The sequence below is a fragment of the Dendrobates tinctorius genome, unplaced genomic scaffold (assembly GCF_039654945.1).
Source record: "Dendrobates tinctorius isolate UK_male_01 unplaced genomic scaffold, ASM3965494v1 ptg000011l, whole genome shotgun sequence".
Classification (NCBI taxonomy): Eukaryota; Metazoa; Chordata; class Amphibia; order Anura; family Dendrobatidae; genus Dendrobates; species Dendrobates tinctorius.
The window spans coordinates 60,072,946-60,095,332 of record NW_027361679.1 but is presented as its reverse complement, the minus strand read 5'-3'; the positions used below and the strand labels follow the sequence as shown (position 1 = coordinate 60,095,332).

Genomic DNA, 22,387 nt, shown 5'->3' with positions numbered 1-22,387 from the left:
AGAGTCCTTCTGATGTGAGGAATGCCGTTTTCCACTCGTCCCCTTCCCGAACCCTTATCAGATTGTAGGCCCCCCGAAGATCTAAATTGGAGAACCATTGGGCCCCAGCTAACTGGTTACATAAGTCTGGGATGAGGGGAAGTGGGTAAGAGTTCCTAACCGTTATCTTGTTCAGTTCCCTAAAGTCGAGGCACGGCCGCAAACCACCATCTTTTTTCTTCACAAAGAAGAACCCTGCTGCCACAGGTGACACAGAAGGCCTGATATGCCCTTTGCGGAGGCTCTCAGCTATGTACTCCTTCATGGCTTGGCGCTCAGACCCAGACAAATTGAACAATCGAGCCTTAGGTAACTTGGCTCCGTGTATTAAATCAATGACACAATCGTAGGGTCTATGTGGTGGCAGCGCCTCAGCCTCACTTTCGGAAAAAACATCTTTGAAATCCTTCAGGTACTTTGGAATACCTTTCAGACCGACAGACGACACAGACACAGATTTAACAGCGTTAACAAGATGTCCCAGGTTACCACATTTATTATTGCATCCCCATTGAGTGATTTCCCCTGTAACCCAATCAATGGTAGGATTATGGCGTTGAAGCCAAGGCATCCCCAGTACCAGTCCTGCAGGCAAGTTATCTAGCACAAGACAACTTAGTTTTTCCACGAGTGGAACCCACTTTTAGAGAAAAAAGTTCAGACCTGCAACAGATACGGTCTTGGGTAAGAGGAGACGAGTCAATTGCCACAAGTTTAACAGGATTGTGAAGCCTGACTGTCCCTATCTTATTAAGAGTCATAACCTTGGTATCAATCAGATTCATAGCAGAACCGCAGTCAATAAAAGCAGTAGTCTGAACAGGATCATAACCAAGTTCCAGTTCCACCTGCAGCGCCTTTTTTGCACATGAGGAAAATTGTACCTGAAGGTCTGGGTAGCCTCCTCGACTACTACCCAGACCTAGTTGTTTCCCGCCATCTTGGAGGATGACGGACAGGAGGGGCAGTCCTTCTTCCAATGTCCAGATTTCCCACAATAGAAGCACAACTGCTTTTCCCGGCGGCGTCTTCTTTCCTTTCCCTCACAGGTGACAGCGCTCACCTCCATAGCCATAGGAAGAGTCCGGGTCTCATCTCCACTGAAGAATAATGGTGTTTCCCATTGCATAATGCCTCTATCCAGCAGCCTGCGATCCATGCGAACCGCTTGGATCATGGCATCCTCCAGGGAGTAAGGCATAGGATGAAGTGCCAAAGCATCCTTCAGACGTTCACACAGGCCTCTGTGGAACAGCCCCCGAAGGGCGGCATCACTCCAGGAAATCTTGGCTGCCCAACGTCTGAATTCAGTACCGAACCATTCGGCCGAGTGCTCCCCCTGGCAGACACTCATCACCTTGTCCTCAGCCAACCGCACTCTATCAGGCTCATCATAAATAAGCCCTAAGGATTCAAAAAATGCATCAACAGACATTCTCTCAGGGGCAGAAGAAGAAAGCGAAAATGCCCAGGCTTGTGGGGACCCCCTAAGCAGGGACATCACCACCCCCACCCTCTGTTTCTCATCCACAGAGGAGCGGGGTCTCGAAGAGAAAAAGAGCTTACAGCCCTCCTTGAATGTCCTGAAATCATCCTTGTTACCAGAAAACGTATCTGGCAATTTAACCGGGGATTCGGGTGGGACTAAAATGACATCTCTATTCCCCACCTGCTGGAAGCCTGCGGAAAGTACCCCCTGAACTGAGTCCTCAACCCACTGTTGGGACTGGGCCAGAGCTTGGTGTTCCAAACTAAGCTTCTGCAGTGACTGAGTCAAGCATTTCACCTGCTCAGAAAAAGCACACATTGGACTCCATGCTGCAGAAGTGAGGAAAGAAAAAAAAATTGTAGGCCAGTTATAATGTCAGGAACACGGCACTGAACTTGCTCACTGAGCCAGTGTTCGTGTCCTGAGTAAAGTGAACAGTGCTCAAATATACCTGTGGAGCGGGCAGCAGCCGAGTAGATGCGTACTTCAGAGCCGCAGGACCGGAAGCACGTGACTGCTAGGGGCGCGGCCTAAACTCCACAGAGCTAGGAGCTGCAAGATAACTGCTAGCAAGGTAACTGCGACAAAGTTACCAGGGGGCATAGACAGGGAGAATAGTCAAGACGTAGCCAATGAGTCACACAGAGATAGCTGCAAAGGTACAAGAGGGGCGAGCAGAGAGTAGTCAGGTCACAGGCAATGAGTCATACACAGAGATAATAACGCAGTACAAAATCAACAGGCAAACTCACAACGGAAAACAGAACCGGGTCAGAACCATATAAACAAGCTATAGCAACAAACAGGCACACAGGGGTCAGCACACTAGGCCAAAGGCAAAAGTATAACTGACAGGGATTGAAGCTTCCCAGGGGTTTAAGAAGCTCTCCCAGAACCAGAAAGAGGCCACAATCATTAACCTCAGGTGTGCAGGTCAAAACCTGCACTGAGCTCCAGACATTAACCCCAGGTGTGCAGCTCAAAAACCTGCACTGGGATCATGACAGGCTCCACATGTGCGTGCTCAAAGTTAGCCAGTTTACGGCTGTTTTCTTTCTTTTGCCTGGCTATCACTTTTGGTTAAATATAGCAGTATTTAGTAGTGATAAAACGCTCGGGTGCTCATTGTTCGGGTCGAGTAAATTGTAATAACCGTGTACTCGGACAGAACGAGCCCAATGTAAGTCTATTGGAGACCCGAGCATTTTTACCGCGATCCCCCCGGGGGTCCTTTTATGGTCTGAAAACATCTGAAAAAGATGGAAACACTGCTCAAGTGACACAGGGACATCATGGGGATCACCCCTGGAAGCTTTCCTGACTCCTAGTTCACAGCTTTAAACAATGTTTTCAGAGTTTCATGCCATTTTTACCGGTGCACCAAAAAACATACCAAAATGAAACAAAAACGGATTTTGTTTGGAAATATGTTAAGGTACATCCTTTCCAGCTTAATGACTTGTATATAAGGCAAAATAAATAACCCCAGACGAAAATGTTCCTCCCCCACTTGGGCTATGTTCAGACGCCGCGTTTTTGAAGCGTTTTTCAACTTTTACTTTGCTTTCAACCAAAACAAATGCATTCACTGGGAAATGTCATTGTAACATTTACCAACCCTAGCTGGCCATGTGGTGTGTGACACATAAGCAGACATATCTGTTTGATTTATGAAGGAGGGACTCTTAATGTCACAGTGCCTATTTTTACAGGGGCATCAGGCAGCATTAATCTGTTTAAAGGGCCATTATTAAATAGTGGGTCTCCTAAACTGTTATAGCCTATGCAGTGAGTGGATGGGCTGCCAATAATTACGACGCACCCCAATACCACTTTCACGAGATGTCCAGGATGGCTTCCCTAAAAAATGTTGCAATGACTGCAAGGCCTGCCCTGCTACCAAGTCATATGCACCCCAATAAGCCTTTGAACCCAAATACTGGATGGGCACAGGAAAATCCACTTCACATTATTCATTTTGTACTCCCATTCTGTTTTTTATAGATTGACTGCAAGGCCTGCCCTGCTACCAAGTCATATGCACCCCAATAACCCCAATGCCCCTTGGAAGAAACATGTAGGAATGCCTCTTAGCAAAAAATTTACCATTAAAAAGGATTGGGTCTCCTAGACTTGTAATGCCCATACACTAAGTGCATTGGCAGACAAACATTTCCCGATGGGGGAGTAAAATTGCTAAACATATTTTATGGGCATCAGACACCCTTGCCAAAAATTGGACTGGCTGTAGCAGCACAGAACCCGTTAACCCTGGTGATCTAGTGATGGAGAATGAGGAGACATAATGATAAATGATACTGCAATCAAACAAATAAATAATGTGAATCCACCTATGAAAGAAAATAACAAAAGGGAGGGGTTAACACAGGTTTATAGATAGGAAGCCAGAATGTGTTCAACAAGATATGTTTGTCCCTAGCAACAGCTCAGACACAGGGATATAAATAAAATTATACTATAATAGGATTTCACTATTTTTATATTGGAGAGATATACACAAGGTCATAAGAGGATGTTCCACAAAATGGAAAATATAAGAATAAATGGGAAGAATTTACGTACATCTCATTTTTATGAGATTTTCCCCTGGGGGAGTAACATTTGTTTTGGTTTCAAATTAGTAACAGGCATCATAAAAAAACACCCTTGCCAAAAATTGGGCTGGCTGTAGCAGCACAGAACACATTAACCCTGGTGATCTTGTGGCAGAGAATGAGGAGACATTGATGAAGGCCTCATTAAAAACTAGGCCCAATTTTAAGGAGCGGGTCTCCTAGACTTGTAATGCCCATACACGCTGTGCATGGGCTGACAAACATTTCCCCATGGGGGGTACATTTTAACAAAATATACTATGAGCATCATAGACACCCTTGCCAAAAATTGTACTGCCTGTAGCAGCACAAAACATGTTAACTCTGGTGATCTTGTGGCAGAAAATGAGGAGACATTGATGAAGGCCTCATTAAAAACTAGGCCCAATGTTAAGGAGCGGGTCTCCTAGACTTGTAATGTTCATACACGCAGTGCATGGGCTCACAAACATTTCCCCATGGGAGGGACATTTTGACAAAATATACAATGGGCATCATAGACACCCTTGCCAAAAATTGTACTGCCTGTAGCTGCACAGAACATGTTAACCCTGGTCATCTAGTGGAGGAGAATGAGGAGGCATAAATGATAAATCATACTGAAATCAAACAAATAAATAAAAAATGTGAATCCACCTATGAAAGAAAATAACAAAAGGGAGGGGTGAACACAGGTTCATAGATATGAAGCCAGAATGTGTTTAACGAGATATGTTTGTACCTAGCAACAGCTCAGAGACAGGGATATAAATAAAAATATAATATAATAGGATTTCACTATTTTTACATTGAAGAGGTATACACCAGATCATAAAAGGATGTTCCACAGATAGGAAAAATAGAAAATATAAGAATAAATGGGCAGAATATATGTGCATCTCATTTTTATTAGATATCCCCCTGGGGGAATAACATTTGTTTTGGTTTCAAATTAAAATGGGCATCATAAAAACAACCTTGCCAAAAATTGAGTGACTTTTGCATCATGGAGTAAGTGCACCCTGGTGTACTACTGGTTGTGGATGATGAGGATAAGGAGGAGGACAAAACCAAACAGACCAAATCAGGAAGCGGATACCCATGTGTGATTGTGAAGAGGTGCATGAGAATACACCTCCCCCCAAAAAAAAATATTTGAGGTTATGTTTCGCTGTTTTCATTCGGTGGTGTACAGAACTCTTGCTCAATCCAGCCCTTGTTCATTTTTATGAATCAGCCTGTCAGCATTGTCAGTTGACAGGCGGATGCGCTTATCTGTTATAATTCCACCAGCGGAACTAAAAACCCACACTAAAAGAACACTAGCAGCAGGGCAGGCCAGGAACTCCAAGGCGTAGAGAGCCAGTTCATGCCACGTGTCCAGCTTGGATACCAAATAATTAAAAGGCACATAGGAATCCCGGAGGTCGTTTGTAAGGTACTCCCTCACCATCTTCCCAAACATTGCACTTCTTGTGACGGCACCCCTTGCCTCTGTGGTGGCACGATGGGAGGGTCTGAGAAAACTGTCCCAGAACTTTGCCATTGTTCCCCTGCTGGAGCTGGATTGTACTTCTGTCTCTCTCGCTTGGACTCCTTTGCTGTACAATAAACTCTGACGTCTGCTGCCAGCGTTCTCACATGGGAATTTTTTCAGTAACTCCGATACAAGGGCCTTATGGTACAGCAACATTTTTGTACACCTCTCTATCTCTGGAAGAAGAGATTGAAAGTTCTCCTTGTAGCATGGGTCTAGAAGTGTCACCAACCAGTAATTAGTGTCACGGAAAATTTTTATGATGCAAGGGTCACGGGAAACGCAGAGCAACATAAAGTCAGCCATGCGTGCCAGACTGCTAACAGGCAAGACTTCCATGTCCTCACCAACAGGACGACTGACCATGCTGTCCTCCTCATCTTCAAACTCCTCTTCAATGTCCTCAGGCCATCCCCGCTGAACAGATGGTATGAGAGCTGTGCTTGTAATTCCGTCTATAGCGCATGAAAGTAGCTACTGTTCTTCCTCCTCCTCATTGTCTACCAATCCACGTTGCGACAACATGAAACTGGGCTGAGTGTAATCACCCTGTATGTTCCTCCTCCTCTCACCTTCCCCTTACTGTTGGGGTCCCTCAAGGATCGGTTCTAGGCCCTCTCCTCTTCTCCTTGTACACTGCCTCTATTGGTCAAACAATCAGTAGATTTGGTTTCCAGTACCATCTCTATGCTGATGACACCCAATTATACGCTTCTTGTCCTGACATCACGCCAGCCTTTCTAGAAAACACCGGCAATTGTCTAAACACTGTGTCTAATATCATGTCCTCACTATATCTGAAACTGAACCTGTCAAAGACTGAACTCCTGGTGTTTCCTCCCTCTACTAATGTACCTATACCCGACATTGCCATTTCTGTGTGTGGTTCCACTATTACTCCCCAGCAACAGGCTCGCTGTCTTGGGGTCATACTTGATTCCGAGCTTTCCTTTGCCCCCCACATTCGATCACTGGCTCGCTCTTGTCATCTGCACCTCAAAAACATTTCTAGAATTCGACCTTTTCTTACTTTTGACTCTGCAAAAACTCATACTGTTTCTCTTATTCATTCTCATCTCGACTATTGTAACTCTCTTCTAATCGGTCTCCCTCTTACCAAACTCTCCCCTCTCCAATCTGTATTGAATGCTGCAGCCAGGATCATATTCCTCACCAATCGTTACACCGATGCCTCTACCTTGTGCCAGTCATTACACTGGCTACCCATCCACTCCAGAATTCAGTATAAACTTATTACCCTCACCCACAAAGCCCTCCATAGCTCAGCACCACCTTACATCTCCTCCCTTGTTTCAGTATACCACCCTACCCGTGCCCTCTGATCTGCTGATGACCTGAGGTTAGCATCCTCAATAGTCAGAACCTCCCACTCCCGTCTCCAAGACTTTACACGTGCCGCGCCAATTCTTTGGAATGCACTTCCCAGGTCAATACGATTAGTCCCCAATCCCCACAATTTTAAGCGTGCCCTGAAAACGCATTTATTCAGACTGGCCTATCGCCTCAACACATTAGCCTAATCTATCCCTGTGTGGCACAGCCAAAAGTTTTACCATAACCAGATTTCCCGCATCATGTTCCCACATGCTTTATGCATCCATTAGCCCTCTGTGTTTGTACTGTTACACACTTAACATTATGGCTGGTCCATACAATCAGGGCAACTGTTACCACCCACCTTTCGTGTCTCCCTCTTTCCTCATAGACTGTAAGCTTGCGAGCAGGGCCCTCTTTCCTCTTGGTATTTGTTATAATCTGCTGTATGTGATTATTGTTATGCTGTAATGTCTATTGTCTGTACAAATCCCCTCTGAAATGTAAAGTGCTGCGGAATATGTCGGCGCTATAAAAATAAAATTTATTATTATTTATTATTATTATGTTCCTTGCTCCATGTCCTCATGCTTTGCCTGCAATGCATCATCTTTAAATGTGAGCAGAGAGGTTTTCATAATGCTGAGAAGCGGGAGGGTGATGCTAACTATGGTGTCACATAGTAGAAGCAACAAGGCACTCTCCCAAATAAATAGGAGCAGGTGCACATGTAGGGTTTCCAGCCCACGTAGTAGAATAAAACAACTTGACACTCAGATGGTAAATGGAGTAAATCTTTTGTTTTATTTGCATCCAGATTATGCGTGTTAAACGTTTTCGATCCGATAATGAATCTTCATCAGAACTTCTCTGAAGGATCGAACATATAGACAAAAATAGAAATGAATCTATATTATTGAGTATCACAATATAGAGAAAATATCAAATCTTACAATGCATAAGAGAGATATATACTTAAAAAAAAAGTTAAACTATGTCAAGCAGTATAAAACTTGTCAAATAGTATCTTGAGGATGGATTTCAAGTGCCAGCGATCCGTGAGACAAGATATATAGGTCAATATTAAGGAAATATCCGCCTTTAAATTCCTATAAAACAATCATGAGAAGTGAAATCATGATACAAGGATATTGTGGACTTCCGGTATCTAGGTGCCAACCAAAAAGTGAAGAGTGCTAATTATGCCTGGTACGTGAATTATATCTTTCCTATAAGAGAGCAAAGGAACAGACATAGATTGCAGGTCCCTTAGAATAATAACATATGCAGACAATATTGTCTTGTGCTCATTGATAGTGGTGTAGATGAGAGAGTGCAGGATCACACTTAGAGTCAATAATAGCAAGTACCTGTATTTTGGTATATGTAAAGGGGCAGTAATGCGCTTGGTATAGCGACCTAAGTCGCTTATTTTGTGGTGCTGGAATAAAGAAATAAACAGGATTGTTTAATATTTTTCAATATGAATCACCAAATGGTGTGGGTGAAAATCAGTATATTACCTGCTCCCTCTGGCCCAAATAAATTGCGGTGTGACCGCTGAAGTGGAGGACGCCAGGAATTTTGCGGTGTATCCGCTGAAATGGAGGATGCCAGACAGCTGAGAAGTGTATCCGGGTTTATATGACCCGGCGGGGAAACTCACCTAGCTATGTCACGAGTCTGCGCACTGCTGGCATAGTGGTCACGTGTTGACCCGGCGGGGAAAGTCTGTCTATGTCGCTGAGTCTGCGCACTGCAGACACAGCGGTCACATGAATACATAGAGGAGCGCGCCTGCGCTGTTTGTACTTGTATGCCGTTGTCAGGATGGGGCAAGAGGTGTGATTAAACACCACAGTATAGTGGACATGTATTCTCTACATCTTGCGCTATGTTATAGTGATTATATTTAACCCTGTGTGTGCTAGTCTATAAATTGGATTTATGTGATCCAAAAAATGGTATGAGTCTCATAGTAACTGCACATGGTTAAATAGAAGGGGTATTGAGAAGGGGTTTTAACAATGAAAAAAAATTATTACCGTATTTTCCGCTTTGTAAGACGCACTTTTTTTCCCCCAAAATTGAGGGGAAAAAGGGGGTGCATCTTACAAAGAGGATATACATTTGCGCTGCCACTGAGGGTACTTGCCGCGGCACTCTGTGCCCTGATGCTGCCGCTGCGCTGTCCGCCACCGCCGCGCTCCTGTCCCCCGGTGGTTTCTTCCGCCCCACCGCCGCCGCGCTCTGTCCCGTTCAGCGTGGGGGGGTCTCTGTCGCTCCATGCCTGCTTTCTTCCTGGAAAATGGCCGCCGCGCATGCGCAGACGGACATCTCGGCACTGAAATCTCGGGAATTGATATAAGAACTATAGGGTGTGTGGTAAATGAGAAGTATATACATATCACTTTGGTTTAAAACTTGGCATATAGGGAAAAATAGGGAAAAATATGTCCTGTGAAAATATAGAAATGGCGGTGAAAATATGCTATAACAGGTGAAACAGTTGTGCCCAGTGAGGAAGTGGAGAGCCAAGTCTAACGATTCTATTGTAAAAAAGAGAAATCACAGTCAAAACATGTCATTTAAAATTATTTAGAATTACATAATGTTAATAAACATTAATCAATGATAGCTTAAATCACAGAAAACGCTGTGTCATAATCTCTATTGAGTCCTTTAGGCTCCAAGGTCTGCAATGTGAAAATCCAATAAGCCTCTCTTTTTTTAAGTCTTTTTGTCCTGTCACACCCTCTCTAGCTCTTCCAGTTTGCGGGTGAAAAATCTGACCTCCCTTCTGTATGTTATTACATTGTAAGCAAGATAGACACGGAAATGTACCCTGTTTTTGTGTCTGGAGAAACATTTGTCTCGGTATCTTTATGTTAGAGCCAATATCTGCTCTAACAAGATTGTGCTTCAAATTTCTTGGTCTCCTATAACAGGGGAGGAATGGTTTTTGAAACTCCTCTATCTCTGGGTAACTTCTGGAAAGCAGACCCCAATGTTTGTTTATAGTAGTCTGTATCTTTCTCGAGTAAGGGTGGTATGTGTTGACAAAGGGTATACGTTTGTCTGATTTATTAGATTTCTCAAAATGGCCTACCATGGATTTTGACTCAGTTATAAGCTTATCAGGATAACCCCTTTCTGTGAACTTTCTTGTCATGTCTGTCAGTCTGTCAGCCTTTGTTGTATCCTCCGAGACTATTCTGTCTATTCTACAGTTTTGTGACCTGGGGATGGACCTTTTCACTGTGGATGGGTGAAAGCTATCAAAGTGTAGAATACTGTTTCTGTCAGTTGGTTTGACGTAAAGGTCTATTTTAAGTGTCTCTAGTGAATCTTTACTGATCAACGTATCTAAAAAATGCATCTTGTCTATATCATGTTGTAAAGTAAACTTGAGTTCGGGCCAAACATTGTTGATGTAATGATCGAATTGTATCAGAGTGTCCAGGGGGCCATTCCACACACAAAAGATGTCATCAATGAATCTAAGCCATGCTATGGAATACTGTGTATATAGTGGGTGTGTATAGATATAATCTTCCTCAAATGAGGCCATATAGGCAATAGCATAGGGGGGCGCTACGTGTGACCCTATTGCGGTGCCCTGTTTCTGTACGTAAAATGTGTCTTGAAAAAGAAAGTAATTCTCCTTCAACACCAGTTCCAAGAGATCGGAACAAAGGTTGCGGATTCTAATGCCTGCCTTTTCCATCAGTGTTTCTGTGGCTCTTAAACCCTTTTCATGCGTAATGGATGTATATAAACTGTTAACATCCCATGTGACTAAAAAAGAGGAAGGGGGGAGAGAACCCAGAGATTTAATGAGTGTTATAAACTCGTTAGTATCTTTCAAATACGATCTTGTAGTTTTAACCAGAGGAGTCAATATTTTCTCTAGAAACATAGCTGGTGGGGAAAGAATGGACTCTGTAGAAGACACAATTGGGTGACCTGGTGGTTTTTCCAGTCTCTTGTGAATTTTTGGTAAGATGTAAAAGATTGGTGTAATGGAATCTGAGTTTAAAAGAAAATCCCCTGTCTTTTTGTCAATTGTACCCACCCCTATGTGGTGTTCTATAATGGGTTTAATTTTATTGATGATAGAGTTGAGAGAATTGTGAGAAACAGGCATATAGACTTCCCTGTCACTTAATTGTCTGTGGATCTCATTCAAATAATCTGATTTGTCCATGATGACCAAGGCCCCACCCTTATCGGCTGGTTTGATGACCAGTGGTTTGTCGGAAGAAAGGCAATCAAGTGCTATTTTTTCTTCTCTGGACAAATTGGTATGGTGGTGGAATTTACCCTGATCTACCTCTCTATGAAAGACCCCTATGTCCCTTTCAACCTGTCGTAGCTGCTTTTGTTCTGACCAAGCGTCAGCTGTCCGAGTCCGAATTGTGAGGTTTTTCTCCCTTTCTGTTGCAAGCGCTTGGAGACAAAGAGACTTCAACACACAAGCCGTGGTCAAATCACTTTATTTGACGTAATGAAATACAAGACATGTTTTTATACCATTTACAACAATATGTGACTCTATGGAGCTCATTTGGCCCCCACCATCACCTCAGGGTCGTACCTTGTTTACAATGAACCCAGAACACGTTGTTGAGAAGAAATATGATAACAAGTATAGTTTCCTTGAAGATAGAGACTACTAGTCTACATAAGAATAATTCTAGCAATAATAAGGCAAAAGGCAATTGAAGTCTTAAAGGCATTTAAAGGGATATAAAAGCAAACCATTAACTCTTCTATATCAATTTCCCCCCTTTTGTAAATGGTATAACCTTTGCCACAGGGTCAGCTGATGTCCACAAAGGAGCTACTGTCTCATGGGTCTAGTACCCATAAGGGGGCTTCCTACCTGCTTCGCCCATCCACCCTCAGTGTGAACACTCACTTTCCCCATCAGCAATGGCCACCTGGGGTCTATGATACACTACAGAAGGTTCAGCCTTAGATTCTTTTTTTATGCATACATTATTCAGTAGCTTAAGTAATACATATATTAGCGCTTTTACGGCTACATAAAACAATAAGCAAAACAACAAACTTTGCATACAAGTCTATATAATGCCAAAAAAAAAATAAAAAATCCATCCTGCAAGGCCATTAAACCAATTTGCTGGATTTAGAAAAGAGAATGTGTTACCTCACCAGGAGTCTCTGCTTTCACTGTGTTGTTTTAACCATTGGTCTCTAAGTTCACCTATTTTTGTCTATACTGGCCCTGATCGGGAGATTGCCAGCAGGGTCGATATAATTACAACAGGTGGGACCAATTATTTGACACATTCCTCCTTCTTTTGCGGTCAAGTAATCTAGTACTATAGTATGTTGGTTAGTAACTATGATTAATTGTCTCTGTATTGTATTAGTTTCATCAAGAACTTCAAGAATCTGGAAAATCTGATCGTCCAGGTAGTCGGTAGCTTCCACTAATTTATCCCACAGTTGTGTTATGAAGGGGTATATTAGCATACTACGGAATATTTTATTTGTTATCCCCATTTCTACTAGATGCGGCCTACCATGTGGCCGGGGCTTATTGTCTGCAGCCCTTCTATACAAGGTATGAATTGGAACTGCTGCAGTGTCTATTTTACTATGAGGAACTATGAAAGTGGCTTGTGTCAGTTTAGCAAGAGTGCAAACCCCTCTTATGTCCGGGCTCACCCACCTGTAGGCACGATGTCCGCAAACCAAGAATACTCCATCAGGGAGAACACAAACGTGACCAGGGGTCTGTATACATTGGTATAAACTCAAAAGTCCTGACCTGCTGTAGGCTTATGGGCACACCAATTATTATTCATTTGTTTTCCACTTTTACCAGATGTACATTTACCCTTTTCTTTCCTTATTATTTTACCCGTAGATGATTTACAGCCTTCAACACCATCTTGGTACACTGTATCATTAACCTGTGTTTGATCGCGAGTGTATATGCGGAAGCAATTATTGTCCTCACCACAGGTGTCTGCTCCAGTGTGTTGAAGACTGAACTACAGTCCATCATTGGGAATAGGGTCTGAGTGAGGGATTTCAGTCCTCCTCCTGGAGACCATATTTCCGACATCTGAGTCATATTCCCGCCACCACATTTGTACCTTTAGGCCGCATTATATTAAACTGAAACCAGGGATTAGCGGCCCATTCGACTATAGCCAATGAGACAGATATATCATGGGACACACCTAGATAGAGTCCAAGTCTCATTGTTTATGCAGTGTGGGGTTAATACCTTCCCATGGCTCCAGAGGTAAGGCCAAGTATGGCATAGTCCTCGCAGATACTGGGCTGTGTGTACAGATCCAACAGTCTTTCGGTTTCTGTCCTTCCATGTCCTTTTTAAGAAGAGCATGATGCCGAATAAGTTTGTTGTCCCAATCAGCATTTAAGAGTTTGTCCTGTGTCTCTGTAGAGTGCAGTAACCCTGTCACTGCCAGCAAGGTGATGAGGAGAACAGTCATTCTGCTGTTGACAGGACCTTCTTGCAGTGACTGGCGTGGATCCAGGTGGGCTTTCCCTCAAGTTTTACTGAGGTGGATGTGGTCAGCTGGACTTGGAAGGGGCCGTCAAATCGTGGGTCCAGGCTCCTTCTCACATGTCTGCGTATAACCACCCAATCACCTGGATTCAGCTGGTGCACATCTGCACTGACATTAGGATCTGGAATGGATGAGAACACATGTTTATGCACCACATTAAGTCTTTCCTGCAAGGCCTGGACGTGGGCTGTCATAGAACCATGTTGCATTTGTAGCACCTGTGGGAAGTACAGACCAGTCTTTGGTGCACTACCAATCAGGACTTCAAAGGGAAACAAGCCTGTCTTTCTATTTGGAGTGTGTCTGACTGAAAAGAGTGCAAGAGGCAAGCACTCTACCCAGCTCTTTCCTGTGTCTGCCATGGCCTTTTGAATTTTCAGTTTAAGTGTCCCATTTAGTCTTTCCACTTTCCCACTACTTTGTGGCCTATATGGTGTATGAAATGTTTGCTGTACACCCGGGGCCTGCATGACTTCCCTCATTATTTCTCCCTTGAAGTGTGTACCCCTATCTGTTTCTGTGGCTTCTGGGACACCATACCTGCAGATCAGTTCTTTCATCAATTTGTCTGTAGTCGTTTTAGCATTTGCACATTTTACCGGATAGGCTTCCGGCCAACCAGAGAAGAGATCTACACATACTAGGATATTTGCATACACTCCTACCTTGGTAGCTGTATGTCGTCAATCTGCAGTCTGTGAAACGGGTAGAGAGGCCTAGATGTCGCTTTCTTAGGGACTTTTACTGTTTTACCTGGGTTGTGCTGTGCACAGATGAGGCATGATTGTACAAGTTTCGCGGCTGCGTAACTGAAACCAGGAGCGATCCAGAAGGCATCTACCATGGCACACATGTGACTTTTTGAGGTGTGAGTGGAGCCATGTGCTGCTTGCGCCATGATTGGGAACAGGGACTTTAGTGGGCACATTTTATCCTTATTCTCCCATACTCCATTTGAGTTCAGCTCAGCTCCCAGTCTCCCCCGGTGTACCTTCTCTGTTTGGGCAGCCTTTTGCCGGAGGGATTTCAGGACATCTAGACCCAATGTGGCTGGAATATGCTGACTCCCCGCCACTGTCCACTGCTCTCTCTAGGCCACCTTGTGCTATTTTAGCAGCCTCGTTCGCCCTTCTTTTGCCCTCTACCTCCACGGAGTCACCTTTGTGTGTGCTTTTACCTTGACAATGCCAACCTGGACTGGTAACATCAATGCCTCCATCAATTGTTTCACCAGCTCTGCATTTTTAATGGGCTTCAAATCTGTGAAAATATTAGTGACTTTACCTGCAGTGGCTCTACACGCCTCAGTGAGTGCCTTCAACTCTGCCTCCTGCGCCGACATGTGAGGAGAGAGTGGTTCCGCTCGGATTACCTCATGTGAGGATACTACTGCATATCCAGTGTAGAATCGTCCATCCTGGTGGTATCTGGGGCCATCTACAAAAAAAGAAACAAAGTCTGCATTAGGAACAGGTTTTTCATGAACGTGTGCAAACCCAACTGTCTCCTGACTCATCAGTTCTATGCAGACATGTTCATGTGTCATGTCAAAGTATCCTTCCTCACTCGCTAATACGGTCACCAGTTCCCCCTTTTCTGAATCCACAGGCAGGAGGGTGGCTGGATTCAGAACGTTACATCTTTTGAGGGTGACATACTCAGGAATTAGTAGAGCACACTCAAGTCGGAGCTGACTGGCCATAGACAGATGTTTTGGTTGAACGTGTACGAGTATGGCATGGATGTCATGTGGGGAATAGATTGTCAAAAGAAACGTCAGTGTGATCTCACATGCCTTTCCTAGTAGTAGTGCAGCTGCTCCTACCGCACAGACACAATCAATTTTGTGTGAGGTCCCGGGTCTGATGACAAGCAGTCATAAAGTGGTTGGAATATTTGTGAAGCGGACCTTATCCAAGGCCTACTGTAGGTCACTAAACCTAGGAAGGTGCATAGATGCTGATGTGACCTGGGTAGAGGGAGATTTTGAATTGCCTGTTTCCTGTCAGGTGTCTGGTACCTTCGGCAATACAATGTCCCAACAAATGTCACCTTTTGTTTGTAATACTGTAATTTGTCACGTGAGACCTTGCAACCCTTAGGGTCATCCACGTACTGCAATAGTACAATCAGCGGATGAGGTGATTGTCACTACTCAAGAATTCCTGCCATTGCTGCTGAATAGATGGCAGGGGATTTCTTTCCCCCTTTGTGGGAGGACTGTCCAACAATATTGTTCACCTTTATGAGTAAAGGAAAAAGATACTGACAGTCAGGGTGCAGGGGTACAGAGAAAAATGCACCTGCTAAATCAATGACTGTGAAACATTTTAACATTACTGGGATCTGTGACAGTATTGTGTGTGTTAGGGACGATTGAGGTTACACTCACTGTATCATCATTAATAGCCCTAAAGTCGTGATCCTTTCTGTAAGTGTCAGCACACGTTCATGAAGATCTTTGCAGTCCGGGGGGGTTTCCTTGCACCAGAACCCCTGCCTTAACATACTCTCTAATATCTCTGCTCGGGGCAATTGATTTGGCTAGGCTCAAGGGGTATTGCTTAAAACAAGGAGTGGTTCCTTTTTTTTTCAATTTAATCATGACAGGGGGAATGGGCAGCCGACCCACATCATTTTTCCCCCCTTGCCCAAACAGTGTCGGGCCCCTGTCCCATTTCTTCATCCTCAGGCATTTTGGTGTCAGGTGTTAGTTTCACCGCTTTTGTCATATACACCATTGCCGCAATCTTACACAAATGTTTATCTGAGAGGGGACTTGTGACTGTAATACCCTCAGGAGAGTACTGTATGGTGGCTGGGATCGCACTCAGCACATCTGCTCCCAGTATATTCATAGGGGTATTGTCAATAACAATAAGTTTTGTAAGTACCACAATTCCAGCACCTCACTGTTTCTAGGTCCTTATGTCCCTTTTTACGTCTCCACTTTTTTCCTTGACAGGTCGTCTTATCGTCCTTGTTTGCTCAACTTCTTTAGCTACCTTAAGGAGGTCTTTCGGATCTACATATCTCCATTCAGGTCTGGCTGCCTGTACTGCGTCTCGTAAGTCTTTGTTCATACGATCAATGAATGCATTCACCAGTATTCTAACATCAAGTGGGTTTATGCAAATGTACCCCATGTCTGCCCATTTCAGCTGTAACCGTCCAAAGTACATCTCTACACTCTCTCCTTTTTGTTGTGTCACATTAGTCAGGAATATGGACTGCTCTGATTGTTCCACTGTAGCCCATTGTCTTAGTGACTCACAGTACGTCTCCCCAGACCGTGCAGATTTATCATCCATGCCCCAAGCCTGATTCTTTGTCACATCTGTATGTCTTAATTATATGTCCTAGTGCGTCACCTGCCTTTAAACTCACCAACCTCTCTAGGTCTGCCCAGGTACACTTATATGTCTGCTGTATTTCCTTTATGTGTCTGTAAAACGGGAATGATTGGTCTTCAGGGTCAGGCAACTGCTTCAACAAAGCTAGCTGGTCAGAGGGGCTCCAGGGATAGTAAACCTGCATCTTTCTTATTCTAGTCGCACTTCTAGGTCCTGATGGGGTTGGTCGTCTGATGTCTACTGTCAGCTTATTCCTCGAAGGTCAATGTCCCCACTACCCACTATCCACACTATTATGTCAGCTTCTTATGATTTTGTCTGGACAGGATTTAGTGCAACTCACTTAGGTCAGTAGGACAGGTCACACAAGTAGCTATTCAGTCTGGGTTTGTCTGAGTCTGATCACAGTGTTTACAAGTCCATCTGTATTGTCTGGGTCTCTGGTTAAATTTTGTCAATCAAAACATTCATAATACACCTTCCATACTGCTGCACATTCATTCTCAAGCATCATTTATTCACTTGCTATTTTCTTCCCATGTCTGTGCCTTTTTGTACATCCAAACATTCACACTCTGGTATTTTTGCCTTTTAAAATATTGGTCCAACCTGTTTCACTGCTTCCTTTCTTCTCTGTCTTTTACAATTTGCATAGCTGTCTTGGATCTCATTGGGGGCACCGACTGTACACAGAAAAAGTTGCCATGGCTTCAACCTTTTTCTGCCGACAGGTCACCTTTCTTCTGAAATGCCCTCCCAGTGTGCCTGGACCTCTGTCTTACAGGCCACACTTAGCAAGTCAGAGAGAGCATGCCAAGGTGTAGCGGGAAGGCTCCTTGCCTCTCACCCGGTAGACCTACAGGATGTAACGGGAAGGCTCTCTGCCTCTCACCCGCTAGATCAGCTGACTAGATAGGAATAGGCCTTTTTCTTTCTAGCCCAGCTCCATGGATTGTGGGAAGGCTACTTCAACTTAGACAGCTCACCTTTCTTTTGAAATGCCCTTCTGTGTGTCTGGACCTCTGTCTTACAGCCCACACATAGCAAGTCAGAGTGAGCCTGCCAAGATATATCCAGAGGGCTCCTCGCCCTCGCCTCTCACCCACAACAAAAAACCCGCTGACTAAAGTAAGAAGGCCCAGGTGTGATAGGCCTCTGACCTACTTTATCAGCCATACAGTCGGCTACCTCCTCTGTTGATACACAATTTGCTATACAAATCAATCACACAACTAGAAGCAGGTTCAAACACATTAATGTCCAAACAATCACTTACAATGACCAAACAATCACTTACAATTTCCTTCTAAATTAGGCACCATATTTTACTTTTAACTTCCAACTTCAATTAAGTACTGTTGCTTTAAAATGCACAAATCTTTCGGCACAGCTCACACTCAGCAGAGATAAGAGCGAAGGGAGAAGAAAAACTGCGCAGCGGCATCATTCCCCCCTCCCATCAGAATGCAGCGTCGCCCTTCACAGAATTCCGTAGTTCTTTAGACTTATCAAAATCAATTTCTACAAAGAAACTCAAAATCACGGGATTTCACTGTAAGAGCAGATAACTGTATAATGAGATTAACCATGCCTTGCCCTTTTTCTGGCCAAATGCATTCAGGAAACTTTACAATGTAATGCCACATATAACACGAGCTATATCATTACTCAATTCATTCAGTCTCAGATGTAGATTTGAAATATCTATAACACATCTGTCCGGGATTCCACCACAACTAGAAAGGCAACAAATATCTTGACACAAAAATGATGTGTGATGATTCATTCATACGTGCTCATTCAGGGATATATTTATACTCAATTACTCATCTCTCATCTTATTCAGAGGTTCTCATAGACATATATACAAGGATTCACGCAGCCTAACTATCTTGCACTTTGGATTTGATTGACACTTTAACCTACAGCAGTGTCCACTGATACTCCGAGAACACCAAAGCCAACTTCTTTAAACAACAAGAATCAATGAAAACCAAACCAACGTCAGACGGTCCAAAACAACCAAAAACCACAGCCCTATACAAAATACAGCCTCATATGATTTACTGCTAATCAAAAACAACAACAACTGCACAGAGTCTATCCCAGACTTTGTTTGTGCTACACAGTACACCAGTACACAACCAGTTAGTATATTAGTATATTGCCAGAACAGTTTAACAGATAATACAGATGACAATTATTATCTTATTGCTCTATTATTCAACTCTCATACAGACATACTCACCACTCACTGGTGATGTGGGTTCTTTTGAACCGTGTTTGTACAGTCTTACCCAGAGATATGTAGACATCCTTAGAAAGGTTGCAGATGCAGAATCAATGTAAGAATAAATGTTTTCACCTGCTGCAGCCTGGATTCTGCATTTTCAACCTCCCAGGAAGCTCCCACATACGGATTCCGAATAGGCTGGTTTCCACGGTCCCCGTTGGGCGTCAAAAACTGTCATAGCTGCTTTTGTTCTGACCAAGCGTCAGCTGTCCAGATCACCAGTGAGTCCGAATTGTGAGGTTTTTCGCCCTTTCTGTTGCAAGCGCTTGGAGACAAAGAGACTTCAACGCACAAGCCATGGTCAAATCACTTTATCTGACGTAATGAAATACAAGACATGTTTTTATACCATTTACAACAATATGTGACTCTATGGAGCTCATTTGGCCCCCACCATCACCTCAGGGTCGTACCTTGTTTACAATGAACCCAGAACACGTTGTTGAGAACAAATATGATAACAAGTATAGTTTCCTTGAAGACAGAGACTACTAGTCTACATAAGAATAATTCTAGCAATAATAAGGCAAAAGGCAATTGAAGTCTTAAAGGCATTTAAAGGGATATAAAAGCAAACCATTAACTCTTCTATATCAAACCAAACTGATGAAGGTTTCAATTGGTGGATTGCTTTTTGGAGGCATGAAGGTACTGTGTGAACGAAGCCCTAGATCAGTAAATTGAAGTAGACTTGTGGAAACCTGACCTGCTGGTCTAGATGGTTGTTTCGCAAAATGTACCTTAAGTATGAGGTTTCTGAAGAACCTCTGTATATCCATATCAAGTTCAAAAAAATTGAACTTGTAAGAGGGGCAGAATGACAAACCCTTCTGAAGTACAGACATTTGATTGGTATTCAATTTTTTTGAGGAGATGTTTATCACCAGAGGTGCATTACCTGGGATCTTGTCGTCACGTTGGACCTGGTGTCTGTTTTGCTGTCCCCGGTGGCATTGGCCACCCCGCCTCATCTTCCTCTTGTATGGCCTCGATTCTGGCCTAAAAAAGTTGTAGAAGTGGTGCTGGTTATGCTGGATCGGCTGTCCGTTGATCCTGAAGAGCTTCGTGAGGTGCGGCGCCTGAAAGGACGTTGTATGTCCCGCCATCCGTAGACCCTGTTTTGGAGGTAATCCTCGGTGTCTCGCAGGAACTTTGATCTCTTTCTTTTCCAATTCTGATCTGCGGATAAGTAAATTCTACCGATTTTTGAGCTTGAGTTCTTGGAATTCTTCTTGGGTCATAGTGGCTGAGAGTTGATTTTCTATGACACATATTTGCGAGTTGACACTTTCTAAATTTTTCTGTAAAAAAGATAAAGTTAGTGTCATCAAATCAAACGAACACTTGTTCAAAATCTGTTCAAACTTCGTGCAGTACTCCTTATCCTCTTTAAAGAAAGTGGGTTGCAGGGGTACTCGTAGACCCCTGGGGATACGTAGGACCCGTAGGTATTCAGCTAGGGTTATAGAATGAAGCTCCAAATTAACAGCTCTTCTGGACTCCCTCTCAAGGTCTCTGTTTTTGATATCCCTGGTGGGAGTTTGAAGAAAGTCACTCGAAGCAGTTATCTTTGAGACAATCTTGGCCGTTTCCGGAGCATTAAATGAGAAGGTTTCACTTGACATTGTTAGGAGGTGCTCTTGAGATAGAAGATTCATGTAGTAGAAGCAACAAGGCACTCTCCCAAATAAATAGGAGCAGGTGCACAAGTAGGGTTTCCAGCCCACGTAGTAGAATAAAAGAACTTGGCACTCAGTTGGCAAAAGGAGTAAATCTTTTGTTTTATTTGCATCCAGATTATGCGTGTTAAACGTTTTCGATCCAATAATGGATCTTCATCAGAACTTCTCTGAAGGAACGAACATGTATACAAAAATAGAAATGAATCTATATTATTGAGTATCACAATATAGAGAAAATATCAAATCTTACAATGCATAAGAGAGATATATACTTCAAAAAAAAGTTAAACTACTGTATGTCAAGCAGTATAAAACTTGTCAAATAGTATCTTGAGGATGGATTTTAAGTGCCAGTGATCCCACTTCCTCACTGGGCACAACTGTTTCACCTGGTATACTATATTTTCACCACCATCTCTATATTTTCACAGGACATATTTTTCCCTATATGCCAAGTTTTAAACCAAAGTGATATGTATATACTTCTCATTTACCACATACCCTATAGTTCTTATATTAATTCCCCATTATCTTATAGTTCATAAGCTATAACGGCAGCTTATTCATGAGTTGCGAAGGTCACATATGGTTTAAAATAAATAAAAAATTAAATAATTTTTTTTCATTGTTAAAACCCCTTCTCAATATCCCTTCTATGTAACCCTGTGCAGTTACTATGAGACTCATACCATTTTTTGTATCACATAAATCCATTATATAGACTAGCACACACAGGGTTAAATATCATTATAACATAGCGCGAGATGTAGAGAATACATGTCCACTATACAGTGGTGTTTAATCACACCTCTTGCCCCATCCTGACAACGGCATACAAGCACAAACAGCGCAGGCGCGCTCCTCTATGTATTCATGTGACCGCTGTGTCTGCAGTGCGCAGACTCAGCGACATAGACAGACTTTCCCCGCCGGGTCAACACGTGACCGCTATGCCAGCAGTGCGCAGACTCGGTGATGTAGCTAGGGGAGTTTCCCCGCCGGGTCATATAAACCCGGATACACTTCTCAGCTGTCTGGCGTCCTCCATTTCAGCGGATACACCGCAAGTTTCCTGGCGTCCTCCACTTCAGCGGTCACACCGCAATTTATTTGGGCCAGAGGGAGCAGGTAATATACTGATTTTCACCCACACCATTTGGTGATTCATATTGAAAAATATTAAACAATCCTGTTTATTTCTTTATTCCAGCACCACAAAATAAGCGACTTAGGTCGCTATACCAAGCGCATTACTGCCCCTTTACATATACCAAAATACAGGTACTTGCTATTATTGACTCTAAGTGTGATCCTGCACTCTCTCATCTACACCACTATCAATGAGCACAAGACAATATTGTCTGCATATGTTATTATTCTAAGGGACCTGCAATTTATGTCTGTTTCTTTGCTCTCTTATAGGAAAGATATAATTCACGTATCAGGCATAATTAGCACTCTTCACTTTTTGGTTGGCACCTAGATACCGGAAG

At 43.3% G+C, this 22,387-nt stretch overlaps 2 protein-coding genes across 5 annotated transcripts in view; one reads left to right on the top strand and one right to left on the bottom strand.

Moving 5' to 3' along the window:
* The window catches only part of LOC141047548 (flavin reductase (NADPH)-like), a 263,042-nt gene that overhangs the window by 83,771 nt on the left and 156,884 nt on the right, over nucleotides 1–22,387 (top strand). The window lies entirely within an intron of this gene.
* LOC141047529 (uncharacterized) overlaps nucleotides 9,355–22,387 on the bottom strand; it is a 95,822-nt gene continuing 82,789 nt past the window's right edge. For 2 of the 4 annotated variants that reach the window (XM_073542604.1, XM_073542612.1), the window contains exons 2-4: nucleotides 20,111–20,513; nucleotides 14,851–15,003; nucleotides 9,355–13,687 (exon numbers count right to left, since the gene is read on the bottom strand). In XM_073542604.1, the coding sequence (XP_073398705.1) occupies nucleotides 9,639–11,201 (1,563 nt within the window). In that variant the 5' untranslated portion in view covers nucleotides 11,202–13,687; nucleotides 14,851–15,003; nucleotides 20,111–20,513 and the 3' untranslated portion in view covers nucleotides 9,355–9,638. The remainder of the gene's footprint in view (nucleotides 13,688–14,850; nucleotides 15,004–20,110; nucleotides 20,514–22,387) is intronic. The other 2 variants (XM_073542631.1, XM_073542622.1) reach the window with 2 other exon arrangements.